Here is an 18,238-nt window from a genome sequence, read left to right as displayed (position 1 = left end):
CCATTACATGTGTGACATTCTCAAATCAATTCTGTTGTTCTTCCGGGCTTCAAGCTTAAGCAGTAATTGAGACCTCACAAATGCACGTGAAGTCACTCACAGCACATTTGCCTCTGTATCTCTGAGAAGGGAAATGAAAAAGCTAAACTACTTATGTAGGTTGACAGAGCTAACATAAGACACAATAAATAAATATCGTATTATTTATGAGCTCTCTATTATTGACTAACCTTGAGGCCCTGAAGAATAGCAGAATTGTTGTGAAAATGTTACACGTGATGGGAGACATGAGAACGTAAGATTCTGTTTAATCGTCAAGATCCAGGCATATAATTACTTTTTGAAAAGGCCGACTAAAATCATCTGATATAATTGGCTGGACAATTAATCGATGGGGTTCTCTTTCTTTCAACTTAATAATACCAGACTTGTCCGCAATAGCCACAAACATACTGCACAGAATTCTGTAGAAAAGCACAATCAATTGCAATCCAGTACCTTAACTTCCAGACTTTAAGTTTATAAAGTGTACTGATTGAATTTATTAAGAGGTGTGGCCTGCTGAGTGACATCAGGAGCTGGAGTCAGGTTGGCCAGTGTTTTCTTTTTGTGAGTATCTGTAAGTTCTACAACAGCTCCTAGTAGCAAGTGTTCTCATTTTTGGATTTGAACATTTGACTGACTGTCCTGTTCTTAATCAGCTGAAAGTGGAGCAGTGGCTCTCCTTGCCCACATGTGAGGGTATGCCTTAATTACATCTGAAGTCAAGGTACCACTAGAAATGTAATGCTTAACTATAGTTTTTTGAACAAACCGTGGTTCAAATAATGTCATTTTATTTTTATTTTAAACTTTGTAGCATTGTGTTAAAGGGATACAAAAACTTGTGATGAAACAAAATGAATACATTTTTACCACGAACCAACAAGGAAAGTAAACGAGGCTGAATTATTGTAGGGGAAGCACACATTATACGCGACTCAAAAATAAATTAATAAGTGTTCGGTTACCCAAGATATAACAAGAGCCACTATGGAAGTATTGCGCTTAATTTCACATGTATGCGTTCAATGAATGAAGTCCAAGTGCGTGTTAATCTGCCATCCGATTAACGACCATGTGGAAGGCAACCAAGAAGCGAGGTTACATCAGCTAGCGGCTGGGGGAAGCCTCTAATCATACCCAGAGAACGTGCGTGTTTGGCGGCTTGCCAAAACGCAACAAACAGCGGAAGTTTCGTGTAGTTTTAAGTCAAATAAACAAACAAAAAACACTTTATGTTTACCTCAAAGAGCGGTCGAAGTCACCGCCGTCTTGTTTCCGCGACTGTTTCCCGAAGTAGTCAGCCAGTTTGGCGTTGGTGCCGCTGTTGACCGGAGCGCTCGCCGCCCGCACCACAAGCTGACTGTGAGCCACGGCGGTCGGCTGGCATCTCCGCGATAACCCGCTGACCCTGCTTCCGTGTCGGGCATGATGGTGCAGCTGAAAAGCGGCGTTTCCACAAGTGCTGCGAATTACGGATAATTTCATTTTCGCTATTTCGCTTCTTCGTTCTTTTAAAAAATCTAAAATTTGGTTTACAACTTGGTTACTTCTGCCCGGTGTGAGGGGAGAGCCAACGAGCTCGCCAAACTAGCAAGAGGAGATAACAGGGTCCTGATGGAGACATGGCGCCTTCAGAGACCATACGACATGTGGAGTGTGGACTTTATTTTTGTCGCAATAAGAAACAAAACAACATATGATTGTTAGACATGTAACACACGAAAGCGTGAATTTATTAGAATAGAAAGTGTTTTTCTTTTGTCAGAATTGGCACATTTTAACTGAAAAAAATTTAGAATGTCGCGCGTAAACAACTACACTTTTTGTTTTTACGAGTTACTCCTGAACGCAACAGCGTGGCAAAAGTTAAACGCAAGCATGTCGTTTTGACACAGTTCTAATAAGGTCAAATAGATCATCATGAGACATGATAAACTAAAGGTAATCGTTTTTTTTCATGTCTGTCTGTCCATCTATCTATCTGAACCTCAAGGCAAAGGTTGTGAATGTTGTGTAAATGTGTGATTCTTTGTATTCACACTTAAAAATAATAATAATAATAATAATAATACAGTTGCAAAAATATAAATAAATAAATAAAATAAAAATAAAAAAATCACATAGTCATTATTGTGTGCCGAATTTGGAGGGAAGAGTGAATAAAATACATTTTGGAATAGCCTTGTGGTGATGTATTTGGTGTTTTTGTATCACAATTAATCATTAAAATAAAAACAAAAATATCATAATTAAATATTTAACTTTGTGTGTGGTGAAAAAAAAACGGTGCATAATTTGGGTCAATTTAGTGCAGAAACTTCATTTCGTTGCTCCAGCTGCTGTTCACACACCTTTTTTTTTTTTTTTCTACTTCCCGTCACAAACCCACCAGTCCTCATTCCTCACTCATGACTTCTGACATTCACACAAAAGCCAACCGACGTAGGCAGCCGGAGATATCAGCTCTCTGCATGCACATGTAGGGGCCTCCTTTGCTGCTCCCCGCACTGTGGGATGGTGCTGAGACAACAGGCACCTCACCTATAAGACAAACCTTAAGACACACACCAAAGGTAAGATATTTTTTACATAGTCATTGGATTGAAGGTTTGTTTGTGGGGTGTTTTTACCATAACATCCTTTTTCTTGTGCTTCAACTTTAAAAGTGATTAAAAAAAAATTACGTAAACACCAGTGGTCAAACAAAAACAATATAAAATCAAATGACAATGTAAACGTAAAAAGGTTTTCTATTTTCCATACATTGAATGCTAATATTTGAGTGATTCCTGTCGTGTGTTGTTTTGAAACCCCCGAGAATGAACCAGGAAAATTGCAGGTGTAACTGAATAAATTAGAATATAGAAAGTTAATTTATTTCAGTACAATATTTCAATTCAAAATGTAAAATGTCATATATTAAACAGGCTCGCAATCAGCAAAATTGTTTTTAAAAACTCAATCATGACATTTAACACTGGATTCAAATATGCAGTGATTCCAAATACAGTCACTTATGAAATATACTTTTTGAATTATGATACTGAAATAGATTAACCAGTCTACGTTATTATAATAATTTGTGGTATACACATTTATTATAGTTGGCCTTATTTATTTCTAACTTCCTTTCCAGTATTTGCATAAGAAGCCTCATTAAAAAATAGAAGTTAACTGTTGACAATGGTCTGAATGCTTCTTTGCATTGATGGGGTTGTCCAAAACATAGCTTACTGAATTGTCCTAAAACGCACGGTATGTGTTGAATGTGATGCTCGTCCCTGATAAGGAATCAAAACGAATACTCGGACAAAGATGTCACTCAGATGAAAAGTTAAAAGAACCCGTTTGGTGAGGAGCAACACCTTAAAAAGTATTCTTTTGAGAACCTGTCGGGCCAGTGCTGGGCAATGGGTGGGTTCTACCTTGAAGGAAGAAGGCAGCCTGAGTTGTTGTGAAGACATCATGCCAAATATAACCTTTTAAACTAAAACTCGTAATTAGGTTATGTCGAGAAAACCATACAGTACCAGGGGTGGCAAAAGTACTCATATTCTGTTCTTTAGTCGAAGTAAAGTTGAATGTGTAAAAATACTGGTAAAAGTAGAAGTGCTAATTAAGTAAACTGAAACAAAAGTAAAAAAAAAAAAAAAAAAAAGTATCAACATACATTTAAGAGTATGTACTCAAGTACAAAGGGGGGGAAAAAAAAGACTTATTTGCATGTTGTTTCAGAACTACCTAGCATTGGCTTGACCATATACGAGCAAATCTGAAGTTACTAAAGTTGTGAACAGATTAACAAAAAATGCTAACTTAGCTATTGCCGTCGTAATTAATGCTAGCTGGTTGAAGTTCCTCCATGTCACTGGTGTGCCTGACTTAAATCTCTCTTTACATATTTTTTAACATCATCCAAGACACTCCATCTTAAATTGCCATGGAAATTTATCAAATTTACTAATTTACTACGATACTAAATCAACCAAAACCACTGCTAGTAACACAAATTCATAAAATGGGACACACACAAATACCAGTGTAGTTTTCTGGCTCAAGAAGTAGCCTGCAAGATTGTTATTTATTGTTTAGCTAGCTAAAGAAGTGGACTGCAGGATGTTGCCCATATCAACTAGCTTGACACAGAGGTGGCAAATCCAGGTCCAAAAAGTAAAAACCCTGACACAGTTTGGCTTTAGCCTGTGGTGCTATCTAGCTAGGTAACTAGCTCCCTAAACGAGTATCATGGGCGCTAGCTAGGAAGTTAGCTAGCTAGCGCAAGGGGCTAAAAAGCCAAACTGTGGCAGGGTATTTCCATTCTGGACCTGGATTTTACACCTCTGTATGAAGAGGAAAACATTCATGGATTATTTCTGGGTTTTTCTACCTTTAAACTCTCATTTTTGCAGCTCAACCATGAGGGACCGACTGAGCAACATGCAGGAATTGTCCAGTAGCCATGCGGGGTCGATGGAGTATTCGGAGTCGGCGTTATCGGACTCCCTTAGTAACGTGGACCTGGAGGATGAGCTGCCCCACGAGGCGGTGGTCTTCGACAACAGCCCTGCTGTTGCAAAGATCTTTGAGCAGGCGCAGGCCATCCACAAAGACGTCCAGCTCATTCGCCTAGAGGTGAAAAGGCTCCGGGAGCAGAACTCTCGCATGCTCCAGGGCGTAAGCACCATGAGCACCATCAAAAGGGACGCAAACGCCATCGGCGCCGATATAAAGACGCGGGCTGAGAACGTGCTGTCGAACCTGCGGGACATGGATAACACGGCCCACAAGCTGGAAGAAGTACACGGCCCCAATTCAGCCGTCACGCGCATCGCCCGAACACAGTACGCCTGCCTGAGCACCGGCTTCCGTGACGCTATGTTTGACTATAACGAGGCCGAAATGAGCCACCGAGACAACTGTAAAGCCCAGATCCAGAGGCAGATGGAGATCGTGGGACGCGAGGTGACCGGCGACGAGGTGGAGGAGATGATCGAGAACGGGCACTGGAACGTCTTCACTGACAACATCATGGCGGAGGGCAAGACGGCTCGCGCGGCTCTGTCCCAGATCGAGAAGCGCCACCAGGAGCTGGTGGACCTGGAGAACCGCATCAAGGGAGTCCACGAGATCTTCCTGGATGTCGCCCTGCTGGTGGAGGAGCAGGGCCCCATGCTCAACTCCATTGAGACCAATGTTCAGAAAACGGACGAGGTCTTGCAGGATGCGCTTTTCAAACTCGGCAAGGCCAAGCGTCACGACAGAAACAATCCGTTTAAAAAGATGTTTTGTAGCTGCTTCCCATGCTTTGACTAAAGTGAGGACACCGTTTCCACGCTTCTTATACACTTGTTACACATCATAAATTGAACTTTTAAAATGCAAAATGACTGACACTGTCCATCCTTGTACTTCTGGAGCAAGTTGTTCTTCTTCGTCTTCCGTTTAGATGACAAAGAAGAAGAAGGTTCGTCATGGGAACTTCAGTTCCCACAACAAGGATTTACTGTGTCAAAAGGTGCATTAACAACCAGGATTGGCTACAGGATTGTGGTTAAGGTAAACCATTCGAAACAAAAACCCTCATGTCCTCCGGGAGGCAGACATATCACAGACATATATTGTCTTTATGATCCTCTGGGAAAAAATAATGTTACAGCATCTGAGTCATTCATATTAGTAGTTGTATAAGTACTATTCGTCTTTCTTTGTTTCTGCATGACTGTATACTGCCTCCCGGTGGCCAAGGCAGGTGCACCAGAAGGATCAGCACAGTGAGTTGAATTGCAGCATTAAACCTATGATGCACATCCGTGGTAGTACCAACTAACTTGTGAGAGTCAGCACGGTTCCACGGGCCAATTAAAAGTCTTCCGGAAAAATATGAAGAAAAAGAAACGTTGATGTAGAAGAAGCAAGACTACTTAGTTTGCAGTTGCAAACTCTTCTATTTGATTTCCATTGCGGTGAATGACATATTAGACAAACATTCAACACAACCAGTTGCGCCGCTATTTGTGCACGGCAGCGAGCTTCCTCATTGGCTACCGTTCACTTTCAACTTACAATCACCATTTGCGTGGCTCCGCCCAACTCTGTTGATAGAGCAGAGGGAGGGGTTTTAATCAGGGTTATTTTTGTGTTTCCAGGAAGTGAAATGCGCAGGTGGGGAGAAACACAGGGTTGAAATGATTTAGTGATTATGTTCAGATAATTATTTCAAAGATTTCTGACCTGAAACCAGGAAATGAGAAGGAGATATAACAACGCAAAGAGAAATTTCACTGGGCTTGCCAAAAAACACCCTTGCAATGTACAGTTTAAAAAAAACTCCCAAAGAAGACTGTTTATAATGTTCATTAGAATATCTTTTATGTCTATGATTTATTAAATTATTCCTGCCTGATGACGAAAAATCTTGTTTTCACACTAATTTGCACAACACAATTGTAAAAATCCGCTTGTATTTCTTTGTAACAGTCAATTGTGATTTTGAAGGGTATCATGTGTCATTGCTATGAATTTATGCATTAAATTGATCTGTTTAAAAAATGTATGTATGTATGTTGTATTTCCTTAAAATTCTGTTCTGCATTCAAACATAAAATTTACGTTAAAACCATGTCCACGTGTCTTGATTCAAGCCCTTGTCATAAAACTAAATTCTGAAAAAAAAACGATGTGATGTAATTAATATTTCAAATTTCATACACCTACACATCACTTGAGGAAGAAAACATCTCAGTTTCATTCGCGTCAATAAACCGCGTTCCAAATTACTCAAGTGATGTTTTAAATGTTCCAAGACAAACCTCACATTGGTCACTGTACTTTTTCAAAAGCAGAAACATAGTTTTTTGTTGAGATGCATTGAGGGCCATTTGCAATGCTTATTTAAAAAAAAAATAATAATAATATTCTGGTGTACAATGTGCAGGAGTCATAATGGAATCTTTTCAAAACATTCCTTGCGGCGTGACGTTGATGGGTTTGATGAACAGGTTGTCCCAGTCTAACTTCCTTACACGTGGAAAAACTATGCGAAGAATCAAAGAAACCTTCCAGGAAGAATAAGTACTAGAAAGGGAGGGCCTAGAAAGGGACGTGGCTTCTGTATGTACTGTGCAACAGATTTCCTTGAACAGAAATCTAAACATGTTCTCTCAAGTGGTTCAGATTTAATACATCAGAGGCAGTCGTGCTGTCGGGATCACCTGATTTTGGACCTTTTGTGAGGACACCAAAAAAGGGTAAGCTAAATTGCTGTAGCGGGAAGATAAAATCGTTGGTGTAGTGCAGCTGTTAATCTTGATTAAATGATCAATTTGGGCCCATGCAAAACTTTTTGGTAGCATTATTTTGTACTAGTTTTTACTAAAAACTTCATTGGACATTCCAGTGAATTTCATCTTTTACTTTTGATAATAATTTGTACTAGTGTTTGGGTTGTCACTGTGATCTTATTACAAAATATTTCTGCATATATAAAATAGTTTCCAATGTTTGTTTTTTGTGGATAAAATTGCTTAAAACTGTGATATGACCTTGGAAAGCATGTCGCGTACTGGTAGCCTACATTGTGTTCAACGTCAGGCAAACAAACCAATGCCAACCAAAATATGAATCAGCTACTATCGCAATATTGTTATGGTTATTAGTATTAAACGTAAGCTCACCAAAAATTTTAAAAATGAAAATATTTTGAAGAATACACACAAACACGCACGCACACACGTAAAAAATACAATTTTGTTTGTAAAAACAGTTTCAGCAACATCGACTAGCATTGCTGATTCTGGGCAGATTAGATTGACATGGCAACACAGGATTGAAATCTGATTGGACAAAAAAAAAAAAAATCCACCATACACAAACAGTACTGCAGTCAAGTGAAACTATAAAATAAACAGAAACGAAGAGAATAGTCAATGAGGGAAAGATGAAATACAATTTCATGGAACAAATATTGGTATACTGTAAATCGTCAGCGGCAAAGAATGATTTGCTGACCCTGAAAACTGTTTCTCACGGTTGTATTTTCTTTACAGTAACATGTTCCACTAGTCTAGACATGCCATTCCAATTATGTTTCTGGAATATGAATAAAGCAACAATATCCACCCTGTTTTTATCCATCTCAAGGGACGGCCATTTTGCTACTTACTGTCGCCTGAAAATGACATCACAGTTGCTCAGGGTGACCAATCACGGCTCGCCTGTTTTCTGAGCTTGGACATGTGACATTCACAAGCTGAGCAGTGATAGGTTGTTACCTGTACCTGAGAAACTGTGATGTCATTTTCATTCAACAGCATGTAGCAAAAATGGACGCCCCCTCAGATAGATAAAACACGTGGATTTTGCTGCTTTCTTCATATTTCACAAGCGCAATACTATGTTTAGACTAGTGGGGTAACTTACAAAGTACATATTATTGTACAGAAATTTTGGGGGATTGTTGGTCTAGTAACTCATTATATTACATAGATAGAACTTCGCAAACGTAGTTAACCTCTGGTGGACCCAGACCGTTGTTTACCTTCCACAGCTGCAGTTGATCGTCGTTTAGTGCCTTGATTCAGGCTCATACAGCTCTCCCTCTTTTGCTCTTAGCTTTTGCTAGCTTCTCCCGCTAGCCGCTCTTGCTAGCCGCTGCAGGTAGTTCTTGCTAGCCGCTCTTGTTAGCTACTCCAGTGAGTTCTTGCTAGCCACTAGGGGTGTTAAAAAAAAAACGCGATTCGGCGATATATCGCGATACTACATCGCGCGATTCTCGAATCGATTCAATAAAAAAAATCGTTTTTTTTTTTTTTTTTTTTTTTTTTTAGCTCAGAATTGTTCATTCCATTGTTCTTACCGATTCAACGTCTTATCATCATTGCCTTTTTTTTTTTTTTTTTTTTTTGTGTGTGTGAATCGATTTTTAAACTTCCATTTTTAATGGAAAAATATTCAACAAAACGTCTGACTTCGGGTTAGGATTCACACCTTGAGCATGGAAGAATGTTATATGAACGGAACATTAAGCCTTAATATTTTATTTTAATGCTGTTCAAACATGAAACAGATTACAACCTCTATAAGATAAATAAATAATACATTTTCATATAAATCTTACACTCTACAAGCTTACTGATTAGTATTTTCTAAATTTGAATGAAAAAAAATCGCAACAATCGACTTCTAAATTCGTATCGGGATTAATCGGTATCGAATCGAATCGTGACCTGTGAATCGTGATACGAATCGAATCGTCAGGTACTAGGCAATTCACACCCCTACTAGCCACTATTGCTCGCTCACTCACTCCAAATAGTCCCTGGTAGTAATTGCTGGTATATTCTATTAGTTCACCACTAGATGGCACTACATTCTACACAGTGTAACTTTAAGCAAAGGTGGTCGCGTGTACAAGCACAGAAAAACAATAACACGTCTACTCAATTCCAGAAGCAGAATGCGGGACATGCTGGAGAGACTGCACAATGTCAGCGAGGCCTTGGAGGATGAGGACGACATGGAATACGACGAGAGCAAGCTGCCAACAGCTCAGGAGGCGATCGTCTTCGAGAACTCTTTGGACATCGAGAGCATCCTGAAGGAAGCCGAGTCCATTCGCAAGGAGATTTCCTTGCTTCTCTTGGAGGTGGAGCGTCTGAAGAAGAACAACGAGCGCTTTCGCACCACTGTCCGCCACCTCTCCGCAGTCAAGCGGGACTCGGACGACATCGCCAAGGGGATCCAGAAGCAAGGGCAAATGCTCCATACTCGCATTTTGGCGCTAGGCGAGGAGAGCAAAAAGATAGCGAAAAGGGAGGGGCCGAATTCAGCTTCGAGCCGCATCGCTTGCATGCAGTACGACTCGCTCATCCTTGCCTTCCAAGCCGCTATGGGGAGCTACAACCAGGCGGAGGAACTGCAGCGGTCCATTTGTAGGGAGCGAATCCAGCGACAGGCCTCCATATTAGGGACTAAAATCACTGACAAGAAACTCGATGAAATTATAGACAAAGGGTGTGAAGGCTGGAGCGAGTTGTCCCAGAGCTTACCGACGACGCACGAGGGCCATTCCTCTCGCTGGGCAATGAGCGAAATCAAAGACCGACACACCGATCTGGTGGCTCTGGAGGCCCGGCTCAAGGAAGTCCACGAACTGTTCCAGCAAGTGGCGGCGCTGACGGAAGAGCAGTGCTCCATGCTCAATAACATCGAAGCCAATGTGTCGAAAACTCAGGACCATATTCACAGAGTCAATGTGGAGATCAACAAGGCGAAACAGTACAAGAAAAGAAATCCATTTTTGCAGTGTTGCCCATGTCTACCCTGTTGGAATCGATAAACAAATACACGTTTTGTGGATTCATATACAGTGATGCCTGCTATCAGCAGCTGTGTTGATTATTGTGTTGTAAATATGCACAGTATGTATTGTAGGGGTGTGACGATAAATCGTGATACTTTGTACAAGTATCGCAATATTTGTTATGAATATACAGCCGCTATAATGGCTCCATTGTTCATTACTTATTGAGCAATTACTTGGAGGGCCACTAGGGGGAGCGCTTCATAAGAGTGGTGGGGAAATGGGCGAAGAAGAGCTTAGTTTATTATTATTATTATTATTATTATTATTATTATTATTATTATTATTATTACCAGTAATTGTAATTATTTTTTATTATTTTATTTATATTTTTTTATATTTATATAGTAATATATATTTATTAGGGGTGTTAAAAAATCGATTCGGCAATATATCGCGATACTACAGCACACAATTCTCGAATCGATTCAATAGGCAGCCGAATCGATTTTTTAACATCCATTTTTGATGGAAAAATATTCAACGAAACGTCTAACTTTCACACCTTAAGCATGGAAGAATGTTATATTAATGGAACATTAAGCCTTAATATTTTATTTCAATGCTGTTCAAACATGAAAAATGTTACAACCTGTTTGTTAAATACAGTGACTCACAGTTATAAGACTGTAGATTCAGATCAATAAATAATACATTTTCATACAAATCTTACAGTGTACATGTGCAAGTTTACTGAATGGTATTTTATCAATTTGAGTAAAAAAAAATCGCAACAATCGACTTGTAAATTTATATCGGGATTAATCGGTATTGAATCGAATCGTGACCTATGAATCGTGATACGGATCGAATCGTCAGGTACTAGGCAATTCACACCCCTAATATTTATATTATATTTATATTATTTTATTTTTATTATGTATTTATTATTATTATTATTATTATTATTATTATTATTATTATCTTATTATTTATTTGTTTTACATTATTGTTATTATTTTATGATTAGTTTTATCGTATATTGTTGTGGATTTATCGCCTGACCAATATATCGATAATCGCGGTATCGTCATATCATTTGAAATTTGAGGGTCAAGGGTTGGGTCCTGACTTTTTTTCTATTCATATTTATACCTGTCTATATACATTGTCCACATTATTCATTGTACTATCAGGTCTCTTTATTAATGCCATATTTGCACTATCATGATACCTACTGATAAAACTAATATTGCTGCTCATGTTCACAGTCAGTGTAATTGCTCAACAGCATTTTGGTGTCTGAGTTATTGTACTTTGGGCAAAGGAGATAAAATTCAAGCTAATGTCGTCGAGTCTGGCATTGTCTGTCATATTTTCATTTGAACACCAGATGGCAGTATTCTGTGTTTAGGCCTCAAGAAGTGAACTTTTGGTGAAGCAACGTGAGCCACTGGACTTCACCTGCCCATCCCTAATTCACACCTTTGTGGGAATCAAGTTAGATTACACTACCCGAACTTTAATGTTTTAGTAATGCGGAAAGCTGGAACACCTGGAGACGCATGCAAATTTCCAAATTACCAAATGGTCTGCAGCCACAGACCATTTTCATAGCAAGTGAATTTGAGGCAGAGACTTTTAATTTCTCAAGATATGTGATCCTATCAACAATTCTTTACGTTCCAGTAACGTACCAGTTCAACTGCTGTTGTGCTTGAGTGCCCCCCACAGGTTAATGGAGGTAAAACACTGAAACGTCAAGAAACGTCCTTCCTGGTGTGTTTTTTTTTTTCGTCTGGATCAGCAATACTTATTCTATTTGATTAGCACGTCAACAATTTACATGTTAACGTATGTACATGTTGCCGTAGTATGTTTTCCTTCGACTAGCGGGCCAACATTTTTGTAGATTTTGCGTTACTTTATCGCCGAAGAAACTTACCAGTTTCAAAGTGGTTGTCTGGCTCTCTCCTCGACAAATTTTGCAATTAGCTGCCCACTACTAACACGAACATTCGGTTGCCCATTAATCGTTTATGTATACTTTATATGTTGCAATATCACACATCCTTGTACTGCATACCAGGATGGCCGAGTGGTTAAGGCGTTGGACTTAAGATCCAATGGACATATGTCCGCGTGGGTTCGAACCCCACTCCTGGTATATCTATTTTTGATTAGAATTTCATTACCGGATGAGCATAATTATTATAAAACGCAGTGATGCAAATATTATAACACATATAAATGACGAATGCTTAATGTAATCGCTCTTAAAACTTGCCAGTACTCAGATCTCGTCCGTGATTGGTCAATTGTGTGAACAAGCCTTGCGCATAGGCTCATAGGCGTCAGAATGCGAACGTGATTGGTCACCGTTTCCAACGATTATAAAACGACTATCATAAGCCAAACTCTATATTGTCATGAGTATATAACAGTAATACGTCTAATAAGTAATGTGGTCTTTTGTAGTGTTAGAATAAATGCGATGCTGTTTTTTTTAGTCTGTAACTTGCTCCTTACCTCTTCTACTTCCGCATTCGCAACGCGAGGAACGAATACTTTACGCCGATTGGTCGAAGAATGTAAAACAACCAAAGGCGATTGGTCCTCGCAACCAGCAATGCTCTGACTTTTATGAAATGCCTTCACGAAAAGGAAAAAACAATGTATTATTATTATTATTATTATTATTATTATTATTATTATTATTATTATTATTATTATTATTATTATTATTATTATTATTACATTCATTTCTATTTTTATGAACACCCCCAAATTCAACTGCAATGTAACGCATGATGTTTTTGAGCGTGGTACCTACAACATTAAGACACTAGAGGGCAGTGCAAAATCATTTTTGACAAGTATGGGATTGCTACCACAAAGGCCTCCAATTTTACCCCATACTAAACGTCTAATTTCATCACAAGATCCATCCGTGAACATTTCCCAGAAGAAAATTTCAGATAATGAGCGTAAAGTAAGTACGAATACCTTGAACCATTCCCAGTTAATTTAAAACCAGTCTCCTCAGAGTACAGTACATGAATGAAAATCATCATTACTATGCACCTCGTGTTTGTGCGTGTGAGTGTGCTTACCGGTAACTGAGGTGCCTCTGTCTGAAAGAGCTGCCTGCAGCCAACAACTCCAGAAGCCTGAATGGGTTACCTTCTTCCACCAGACGTTAATTCGCAAATTGGTTAAAAATAAATAAATAAATAAAAATGTATCATTCTGAGTTGACAGTGTGCAAATATTCCATTTAACGTCTAACAGCAAAGGATCAAACTCACATTTTAGAGGGCACAGTTAAAGTAACCATAGTTATCAATGAAATGTGAAAAACATAAAACTCTAGCTAACAAGTGGTGTATTTGTTTTTTTGCAGCAAAAATAGCTCGTTTTTGTTGATAAATAATCCCTCGGAGATGTGCATTTACGTGGTTTGCTAAGTTGACCAAAGACCAAAATTCCCTTCTGGAACACTGACAATAGTCTTACGGCATTAACTCATTTGCTCCCAAAGACGTATTTATACGTTTTTAAATTTTTTATTTTATTATTAGTTTTTTTTAATGCTAGAGCATACAGAAGGCTTTAATGCAGCTTCGGCACTGAAGAAAACACTTGAAGCAATGGTAGTTGTTACAAAAACAGCCAGCAGGTGGCAGCAGAGTATAAGAGATCAAACAGAGCCATGTAGAAAAAAAAACTCTTTTCCCCTCTGTTTTAAACAGATTTGGGATGAAACTTAGCTATATTCTAATGCTAATTGCGGCAAAATGGAAACAGATAGAAATTTTTTTTTTTCCCTGATGAAAGAAGAGATGCTAATTTTTCTTTTGGTAGATTCCATGTTTTATAGCAATAGAATACAATACTCTGTGGGCCTTGCAAAAGCAGTCAAAATCCAGTAAAGGGGTTGTTTCAGTGAAAATGGCTGGGAGTGAATGAGTTAATTGGCACACAAAATATAATCACTTGTGTGAGTTTTTATGTCACAATTGTACACTGCAAGTAAACGCAACCCAGTTGAACTTAGTAATTTTTGTTTTAATTTACATTTTTTGTTAAAACTTCATCTTGTACACAAAGAGTGGAAATGGGATAAGGAAAAGGAAAACACAAAAGGCTTTCCTGTTTGGCAACCAGCAAGCGAGACGCCCTTAAAGCAAAACAAAGCAAATGGACTATACGGACAGCCAGGGATGAACTCACATGCACAATATTTTGAAATTGACATCATTTTTTAGATCATTTTTTCCAGTATTCCTGCTGGGTCATGTCTCTGTGGGAGGCGTGAAGCAGGAAAGAGAGAGAGGGAGACCGGAGAGAGGGATTTTTTTTTTTTTTTAATTTTGTTTCTTCCAGAAGTTTGGAGGTTGAAAATGGGATCGGTCGCCAGGTCGCTCGCTCTGCTGTGTTTATGCTCGCTAGGCTGCTGTCTTCCCGCCGGCACGCTGCAGCCAACACAGGTCAGGATTGTATTGAGATTTTCAATGTATTCTGTAAACTAAATGTTATTATGTCTATAGCATTATTTGTTGTTGAAAAGTAAAAATCAATGCACTCAAGGAGGACGTCATGAGAAGACTATTTGCAGAATGATCTACCTATTCCCAGGAGCGATGTCATCATTGATGGATAATTTTGGTAACACCTTTTAACCAGAGATGGGTGGAAGGTTCACATTTGAATTTTTTTTTCTTTTTTTAAACAAAAGCAGATGGACAAGATTCATTCATAGATAGTTGCACAGAAAATAAGCACATTGTGTATGTGATATTGCCAGAATTTTTCAATGTAATAATAAAAGAATAATTCGGTCTCATATTTGTTAAATAAATGAATAAAAAAAATGAATAAACACATTTTGATCCACCAATTTCAGGGGGAAAACAGCTTGCAACAAACATTACATCACTCAGGATAATATAGCTAAGCTAACCAAAAAGCACGCTATCGAGTTGAGGCTACCTGGCTTCCTTGCTGGAAAACTAAGCTAACAGTTTAGATGAAGCTAAATTGGTAATTGAAACCATCTGGTAAATTATAGTTAGCCGAAGACAAAGAGAATAACTGTGAAACTAGGGCTAGGTGTCTTGTTGAAGTCATGGTTAATTAATTGTAACTGGCAGGCAAACTAAAGCTAAAGATGCTAATGGAAACTCACTTGAACTTGATATAACTGTTTCTTATACATCAGAGTAACTTTTATTTCATTTAAGATAAGTTGTTGGGACGAGGTTAGCGGAGCAACTCGATGGCTAACTGAAGCTAGCTGGCATAACTACCATATTTCAAGGCAATCTGATGTCAATATTTATTTATTTATTTTGTACTTTTTTTTTTTTTTTTTTTTTTTTAAGTTGTCCAATACAGATTTGAAAAAGTCACGAGGAGATGTACCCGACATTCTTCCAACGTCTGAAGTGGAGCCCACCAACCCGACGTCGGACTTTGAAACCTCCTACAACTATGTTTGTGCGTCCTGACACCATTTTTTTTTTATTGTTTAAAATTGTATACTGTAATTAGCCCCACAATGCTATTTTTTCCACATCTAAACAGAGAACATTGTGTTGTCTTTTTCCACAGTGTCCAGACTAGCCGGGATGGACCAGGCCATCCACAAGCTCAATGTGGGTCACTACACCCTGGATGTTAGCATGGATCAGCTAATTGAGCGTCTGTCCAGGATGGACGGTATCAATTCATGTTAATACTAACTACTGACCAGCGTCACTTCATAGTTCCTCTAATATTATTTCTTCATCCCCAACATGGCAGCTAAAGTGGCAGAGCTCGAGGACAAAATTCGGGAAGTCTACCAACACAGCAAAGACAATCGCAAAGAGACAGGAAGACTAGAAGGTGAGCTTGTTTTTATACAATTTCAGGTGATATTTATTTGTTAATTTTGATTTTATCTGGAATTCACTAGAAGACCCAGGTAGGAAGGTTTGGTTGTACTTTTAAGAGGTCCAGCAACCTTTTAGCTCCAGGTACTAAAGACTTGGCCTGCTAACTAAAATGGTTGAAGCGTCGATGATAATAGTACCGACGTGCCATGTTTTTTCTCGGCCAACCAGGTTGCCAGAAGGGCCTGCGTGTGGGCTACAAATGCTACCTTGTTTACAACACCTACGAGGACTACGCGGGCGCTTCCAGGAAGTGCATGGAGCGCGGAGGCCGCATGGCCATGCCGCGAGACCGCCGTGACCAGGAGGCGCTGGCCGACTACGTGAAAACTTTTTTCCGGCCAGGCAACTGGCCCGTGTGGCTTGGCGTCAACGACCTGGCGGCTGAGGGCGTGTACATCTTTGACGACGGCACACCCGTCTCCTATTTCCAGTGGCGCAGGCACTTCCTGTCCAGCCAGCCGGACGGTGGCAAGCGCGAGAATTGCGTGGCCATGTCGTCCGACGACGGCGACTGGTGGGACCACTACTGCGACAGAGCCATGAACTACATGTGCGAGTTTGATGACAGGGTGGCACTTTAGAGTTAATGCTAGCTCTTCATTTGACCCCTAAAATGTAAACAAATTGGCACCACAAAGGTAAAAGCTCCATGGGCCTTCAGCGACAAACATAGTGACTCACACATGCAATTAAACACAGGTTAGCTAGCTATGGCTGCAGTTAAGTAGCTAGCAATACATACAGTAGCTGGCTAAGGTCAACTTACTGTGGTAAAGTGGCTAACAATACACCTTAGCTGGCTAACTTTTGTTCAGTGAATGTTAACTTCATTCTTTAGATTTCTTACACATAGGTAAACATTTCCAATTGGTGGCATTTTGTTTGGTGAATATGTATTCTTCATAAACACAATGGATATAAGCCGTCTAAAAATAAAACCACTTACACCGTGTGTTATGACACAAAGTCAGTGATGATGCGGGAGACATTTTGCTTCCTGAATTGTTTTACGTTTTTGTCCCACATAAATATTTTACAGTAACTAAGGTCAGCTAACTGTGGTAAAGTGGCTAACAATATACGTTAGCTGGCTAACTTTTTTTCAGTGCATGTTAACTTCATTTTTATATTTCTTACAAACACTGAATTATACACACAGATGAACATTTATAATTGGTGCCATTTTGTATGGTAACATGAAAATGTATTCTTCATAAACACAATGGATAAAAGCCGTCTAAAAATAACACCGTGTGTTATGACCCAAAGTCAGTGATGATGCGGGAGACATTTTGCTTCCTGAATTGTTTTACATTTTTCTTCCACATAAATATTTTACACTGGCGTGACAAGATATGGCATCTTTTGTATACTTATGAGTTTTCATATCATTACTCAAGAGACCAGGGTTGTTTTCCTGACAGTTGTATACAAATAAAGGTCAGCTGATGCGAGACGGACTGGCGGAAGTTGGACGCTCTTTTATTTTGTTGTGTGCAACAGTCACCGCTAGATGTCAGCAATGACGTAAATACATTTGAGAGACAATATTGGTGTACATAGGTCATGAAATTTGTTTCAGTATTCTGTAGAAACATTTCCCATTCCCGTTTTTCAACCTCAATACATACAAATGAAGACACACAATACGAAAGCACACTAAAACATTTTGAAATGAAGTTTGAAATGATATTGACATTAATAACTCAGGAAATCATTACAATAAGTGCCTTCATTTCAGACAATAGTCAACTTTGACAATGGTGGAATACTAAAGAGGCACAAAAACCAAGAAGTTTTAAACTCCCGGACACCTACTTACACCGGAAGTTCTAACCTTTTGTGGGGTCATGCAGGGATCATAAGGGACATTGTTTTTTTTTACAATTTACACGATACACTTAGGCAATAGAGATATTATTGTGTGAGAAAGCCAGAGGCTTGGGTGGGAACG

The 18,238-nt window shown here is 39.1% G+C and overlaps 4 protein-coding genes and 1 non-coding gene across 7 annotated transcripts in view; 4 read left to right on the top strand and 1 right to left on the bottom strand.

The window, feature by feature from the left end:
• Window positions 1-1,676, bottom strand: part of mthfd1l (methylenetetrahydrofolate dehydrogenase (NADP+ dependent) 1 like) — a 35,488-nt gene extending 33,812 nt beyond the window's left edge. Inside the window, exon 1 of the mRNA XM_077509823.1 lies at window positions 1,286-1,676. Coding sequence (XP_077365949.1) covers window positions 1,286-1,530 — 245 coding nt within the window. The 5' untranslated portion in view covers window positions 1,531-1,676. The remainder of the gene's footprint in view (window positions 1-1,285) is intronic.
• stx11b.1 (syntaxin 11b, tandem duplicate 1) lies at window positions 622-6,664 on the top strand. Of its 2 annotated transcripts, none has more exons than XM_077509824.1 (3): window positions 622-769; window positions 2,438-2,618; window positions 4,455-6,664. In XM_077509824.1, the coding sequence occupies exon 3, from the start codon at window positions 4,462-4,464 to the stop codon at window positions 5,356-5,358; it is 897 nt and encodes a 298-aa protein (XP_077365950.1). In that variant the 5' UTR covers window positions 622-769; window positions 2,438-2,618; window positions 4,455-4,461; the 3' UTR covers window positions 5,359-6,664. The 2 variants fall into 2 exon arrangements, with proteins under 2 accessions (XP_077365950.1, XP_077365951.1); XM_077509825.1 differs by having other exon boundaries at window positions 644-769; window positions 2,479-2,618.
• A 535-nt stretch (window positions 6,665-7,199) lies between these two features.
• LOC144010589 (syntaxin-11-like) lies at window positions 7,200-11,238 on the top strand. Its single transcript, XM_077510975.1, has 2 exons — window positions 7,200-7,292; window positions 9,493-11,238. Exon 2 carries the CDS (start codon window positions 9,500-9,502, stop codon window positions 10,379-10,381), a length of 882 nt encoding a protein of 293 aa, XP_077367101.1. The 5' UTR covers window positions 7,200-7,292; window positions 9,493-9,499; the 3' UTR covers window positions 10,382-11,238.
• Window positions 11,239-12,429: 1,191 nt separating this feature from the next.
• trnal-uaa (transfer RNA leucine (anticodon UAA)) lies at window positions 12,430-12,512 on the top strand. The gene has a single exon. It is a non-coding gene; the product is annotated as a tRNA-Leu (tRNA).
• Window positions 12,513-13,231: 719 nt separating this feature from the next.
• On the top strand, window positions 13,232-17,753 carry clec11a (C-type lectin domain containing 11A). 2 transcript variants are annotated; one of them, XM_077509937.1, is made up of 6 exons: window positions 13,232-13,337; window positions 14,732-14,835; window positions 15,730-15,844; window positions 15,959-16,066; window positions 16,151-16,234; window positions 16,453-17,753. In XM_077509937.1, exons 2-6 carry the CDS (start codon window positions 14,749-14,751, stop codon window positions 16,863-16,865), a joined length of 807 nt encoding a protein of 268 aa, XP_077366063.1. In that variant the 5' UTR covers window positions 13,232-13,337; window positions 14,732-14,748; the 3' UTR covers window positions 16,866-17,753. The 2 variants fall into 2 exon arrangements, with proteins under 2 accessions (XP_077366063.1, XP_077366064.1); XM_077509938.1 differs by having other exon boundaries at window positions 13,272-13,337; window positions 14,735-14,835.
• Window positions 17,754-18,238: the final 485 nt, after the last annotated feature.

The sequence above is a fragment of the Festucalex cinctus genome, chromosome 21 (genome assembly GCF_051991245.1).
Source record: "Festucalex cinctus isolate MCC-2025b chromosome 21, RoL_Fcin_1.0, whole genome shotgun sequence".
In the NCBI taxonomy this organism is placed as follows: Eukaryota; Metazoa; Chordata; class Actinopteri; order Syngnathiformes; family Syngnathidae; genus Festucalex; species Festucalex cinctus.
This window is presented reverse-complemented; position numbering and strand designations above follow the sequence as displayed.

What these genes read in the sequence shown, in the direction of transcription:
- stx11b.1 (XM_077509824.1), top strand. Translation starts at nt 4,462, where the DNA reads ATGAGGGACCGACTGAGCAACATGCAGGAATTGTCCAGTAGCCATGCG.
- LOC144010589 (XM_077510975.1), top strand. Translation starts at nt 9,500, where the DNA reads ATGCGGGACATGCTGGAGAGACTGCACAATGTCAGCGAGGCCTTGGAG.
- clec11a (XM_077509937.1), top strand. Translation starts at nt 14,749, where the DNA reads ATGGGATCGGTCGCCAGGTCGCTCGCTCTGCTGTGTTTATGCTCGCTA. An exon ending in AACCTCCTACAACTATGTTT is followed by an intron (nt 15,845 to 15,958) that starts GTGCGTCCTGAC and finishes CTTTTTCCACAG; the next exon opens with TGTCCAGACTAGCCGGGATG. An exon ending in GCGTCTGTCCAGGATGGACG is followed by an intron (nt 16,067 to 16,150) that starts GTATCAATTCAT and finishes CCAACATGGCAG; the next exon opens with CTAAAGTGGCAGAGCTCGAG.